Genomic DNA, 4,223 nt, shown 5'->3' with positions numbered 1-4,223 from the left:
TGATTGGTTCAAACATTTTCAAAATTACACATAAAAAGGCAGTGAAAATTTAAATTTATCACCAAAAAAGAAAACTTCGGTTTCTTTTTTTAAGAAATTTCGAAAAGTTTAAAAGTGTCGGCCATTTGGTTGTGGAAGAGGAAAAGGGGGTTAAAAGGAGAAGAGTCGATTAAAAAGGAGAGTGACAACTTTCCAACCCCAAATTGTTTGCTTGCTTTCTTCCAACTCTATTTGTCCGTTTCCTCTATCTCCCTTGGAATCTGTGTGTGTCTCTATGTCTCTTGCTGCTTCCATTACTCTGATCACATTTTAGAACCTCTTCTATGTAAAATCACATATCATCTTTAAACAACTATATATTGAGAATATGTGAATCTCATAATGAATTTGAGTTGATGAAATATAATGAGAATATATACATTGACATGTTGTTATTTGGTGACACGATATTTTGTATATGAGTATATCAAGTAATATAGTGTTACGTATAACATTGTCATTGACAAATAAGTTGTTATTTTACACGATAACAGGCTATTTTATTTCATAATATGTTACTTAATTTGTTTCTTGAAGAAAAAGAAGAAAAAAAACACACACACGGTGAAATGAATAATATGAAGACTGTAGAATAAAAGAGGGTTATGAAATTCATGGTCTGCTGCATCGTCAGATTTTAAATATCGTACGTCTTTTGTAAGGTCTCGTGATTACAAAATTCACTCCTTTAGATTTTGTCCCATCATTTTATTTTATTTTCTTCGATCTTATATTTAAATTTAACCCGCTCGACCAAATCATGACATATGCAGAATTTATTTCATGGATTTACTCATTTACACAAAAATATTAATAACTTGTTTCATGGAAAACGTCCTTTTCATTGTGCATTCCATTTATTTCTTCCCACTTCTGAATATGACGACTACGACCACATGGTGCCAGTACCCACGACTAAAACAATACTATATAATAATATACGTTATACAGTATTTTATTTTTCTATGGGCCATAATGAGATATATTTTTAATATAGTAAAGATGACTATTACCCATTTTTTAGCATCTCATCACTCAAAAAAAAAGAATAGACTCGGTGGTGTTTGGTTTACAGATTTCAAAAGTGAGCTAATGAAACATGCATGGGTTCTTCTGATCAAAATTCAAAATACAAAAAAAATATATATGTATATATAATAAATAAAAAAAGAAGAAGAAAAAGAGAGAAAAAAGACAAGTAGACCAGTTTCAGTTGTACTGTTGCTGATCAAGCCACGGCCAAAAACCAGAATGGTCATCCATTGCACAGAACATGTTACTGATACTGTTCTCTTCTTTCACCATACTCTGTCCTGAAGACGAGTTTTGAAAGAACTGCATTGTTGTAGTAGTATTCGTCGTCGTCCCGGTGGCTGGCGACGACGGTGGGAAGAAGTGTCTACCGAGTGTCTGCGGTGGCGGTGGTGGTTGGCCACCGGTTAATGTGCTTTCGATCGATGGAGGCGGTGCAGTTGAGATGTCGAGTCTGAGATTATCTGAACTGTTATCACTTCTGTTACTGCAAGATCCTTCTGTGTCTTTGTTTAGGTTTATTGACTCTGTTTGTTCTCTGCTTTTTAATCCCATTATCTGCGTAATTAGAGACAAATTAACACTATATGATTCGAATTTTATTAAAAAAATAAACAGAGAGTACTGTGTTTTGTGATAAGCTGATTAAGAAAGCTATTGTTTTCAGATCTCTGTTCAGACAAGAGTGAAGAAAAAAAAGAAGAGATAATGATGTTTTATAAAGTCATGAATCACGTATAGTTTTCTAACCCTACCTGAAAGCAACTCTTGATCTAAACAATTATTAACAAAAATAAAAAGTTTGAAAAAATTATGATCTTTTTACATGTAAATTAATTGAATTATGAAATTATTAACCCAAATTTGGTTATCTTTAATCTTTATAGAACAAAAATAATATCATCTTTTTAGATTAAAGTTTTTTTTTCTTTAGAATTATGAGAATAATAATTACCTCAGCTTGGAGTTTCTGATTATGAGTTTGAAGAAGATCATTTTCAGATTTAAGTGCATCAAACTGTCGTTTAAGAGTATCATAATCTTTCTCAAGCTGCTTTGTTTTCCAACGAGCTCTTCTGTTTTGAAACCAAATCGCGATCTGTCTTGGTTGTAAACCTAAGGCACGAGCCAGCTGCATTTTCCTCTCTGGTTCAAGTTTGTTTCCTAGCTCAAAATTCTTCTCCAGTGTCTTGACTTGTTCCATGTTCAACCTTCTCTTCTTCTCTCCCATCTGAGACCCATCATCTGAATAATCGTCTTCTCCTCCATTCATATTGTTCCCTGGTTCTAAATCACAACACCCTTCCATTGGAGATCTCTTACCTAGAAACGAAGCAAACCCTGAAAACAGAGCATATATCATTTAGAAACAGAGGAGATGAATGCATTAGTGTGTGTGTGTGTGTGTGTGTGTATTACCATGGAGATCTTGAGGTAGAGAGCAAGAAGGAAGGAGAGGAGCAAGAGAAGGAGATTGATGAGGATGATCGTCTTCGTAAGAGGTTTGGATCATGAAATTTGAAGGGAAAAAAGACATTCCATTATTACAAGACATCTTCTTCTGTTTTGCAACAGGAAGATATAAAGTACTGTTTGCTTGAGTTTTTTGGTCGTTTCTCTTTAGTTTTTTCTTCTTACCAATCTTTGTCTCGAAGACATCATCACCCTCTTATAAATCTGAATCCCTTTTTTTGTTTTTAAATGTGTGTGAGTAGGAGAATCAAAATGAGAAAGAGAAAGAGGAAAGAGAGAGAGAGAAAGATAGTGAAATGTATCGGCCTAGACTATACCACTTCTGGTTATTTATTTTCTTCTCTTTTTTCGTTTTATATAGAAAGGGCTGAAAGAGAGAGAGGACCTCTCTAAGCTGTGTATAGATCAAGACGCACTCAGTTGATTCTCGTTAAAAAAAAAAAAAAATTAACTCGATCAAATAGCGTAAACTTCTTTTATATTAAGCTAAAGTTGTATATCTAATTTAACTCCAATTTTTATTTCTATTTTCCACTATAGATAGATATTTCAAAACCATTGTTGATTCCAACCAAGTGGTGGTGGGATCCAATTTAATTGACCATGGTATACTTAGTAAAGTATTTCGTGATGCTTGCGAATTCACTGTTTAACCAAATTTAGATTCGACCAAAAATAAGGACACAATTTGAATATGAATTGAGATGTAATATCTACTTTGAGTTGAACAAAAAAAGGACCATCAAGAGGTAGAACAAACTTGTTTAGTGTTTTCGCTAATGTTTTTATTGTGTTACCATTCATATCAAATTCGCAGAATATTACGTCTTTTTGATGATGAAAAAATGCAAGAAAATTATAAAAAAGAGTTTCAGTTTGCGTACAATGTGGAAAATGAAGAGATGAGAATCAAAAAGGTAAGAGAGGAAAGGACTCTTCTTTTTCCCCTTGGGAGAGACATGCAGAGAGGTGTTCTCTCTCACTCATCATACTTGTCCTTTAATCTTTATCTAATCTATCATCTTTTTTTTTATTAGATTTGTCCTTCTTCTTTTTTGGAAAACCAAATGAGATGGGTCCAATGCTCATCTTAAACCATAACTATTACTTGTTATATATATATAATCATAACTATCATTTTGTACTCCAAATTTATTTATAGACAACTTAATTTATAATTTATATACATTAAATCAATAAAATATTGATGTAAATCTCTACATATCGGCTATGTAGAGAATCAATTGCCATTTCATATACTAATATTGATGTAAATCAATTTCATAGTATAATGTAATGATCTTGATTCTTGAGGTAGGGAAGGTGGATAGTGAATGGGTCCAACGTTGATCCTATTTACACACGCTAGTAGCCTAGGACGTATAGACTGTAGTAGACCCATCACATAATCGTATATTGTGTCTTCATGGGTAGACTTAAACCTGTAGAAGTAGAACTATAAATGGACTGTTCATAAATCAAGAAAATACTTAGTATTGCTTTTGTTTGTTTTTTTTTTGGAAGAAGGGAGAAGTGTTATTATTGATTTCAGATGTTTTATGATGCTAGTTTTGATTACTTTGATGTTAAAGAAAGAAGGAGATATTTAACAAAAAAAAATAAGAAGGAAATAGAAGCACTTGTAACCCCCAAGTAGACTCTAGTATTAAATTCTTTCA

The 4,223-nt window shown here is 32.6% G+C and overlaps 1 protein-coding gene across 1 annotated transcript; it reads right to left on the bottom strand.

Annotated features, from left to right (window-relative positions):
- Positions 1,049-2,893, bottom strand: LOC104788055 (homeobox-leucine zipper protein ATHB-13). The gene is made up of 3 exons (XM_010513731.2): positions 2,491-2,893; positions 2,027-2,412; positions 1,049-1,629 (listed from the first exon to the last, which is right to left on the bottom strand). The coding sequence occupies exons 1-3, from the start codon at positions 2,624-2,626 to the stop codon at positions 1,249-1,251; spliced, it is 903 nt and encodes a 300-aa protein (XP_010512033.1). The 5' UTR covers positions 2,627-2,893; the 3' UTR covers positions 1,049-1,248.

The sequence above is a fragment of the Camelina sativa genome, chromosome 5 (assembly GCF_000633955.1).
Source record: "Camelina sativa cultivar DH55 chromosome 5, Cs, whole genome shotgun sequence".
NCBI lineage: Eukaryota > Viridiplantae > Streptophyta > Magnoliopsida > Brassicales > Brassicaceae > Camelina > Camelina sativa.
Note: the sequence above shows the minus strand (reverse complement) of the source record. Positions and strands in the feature narration are given on the sequence as shown.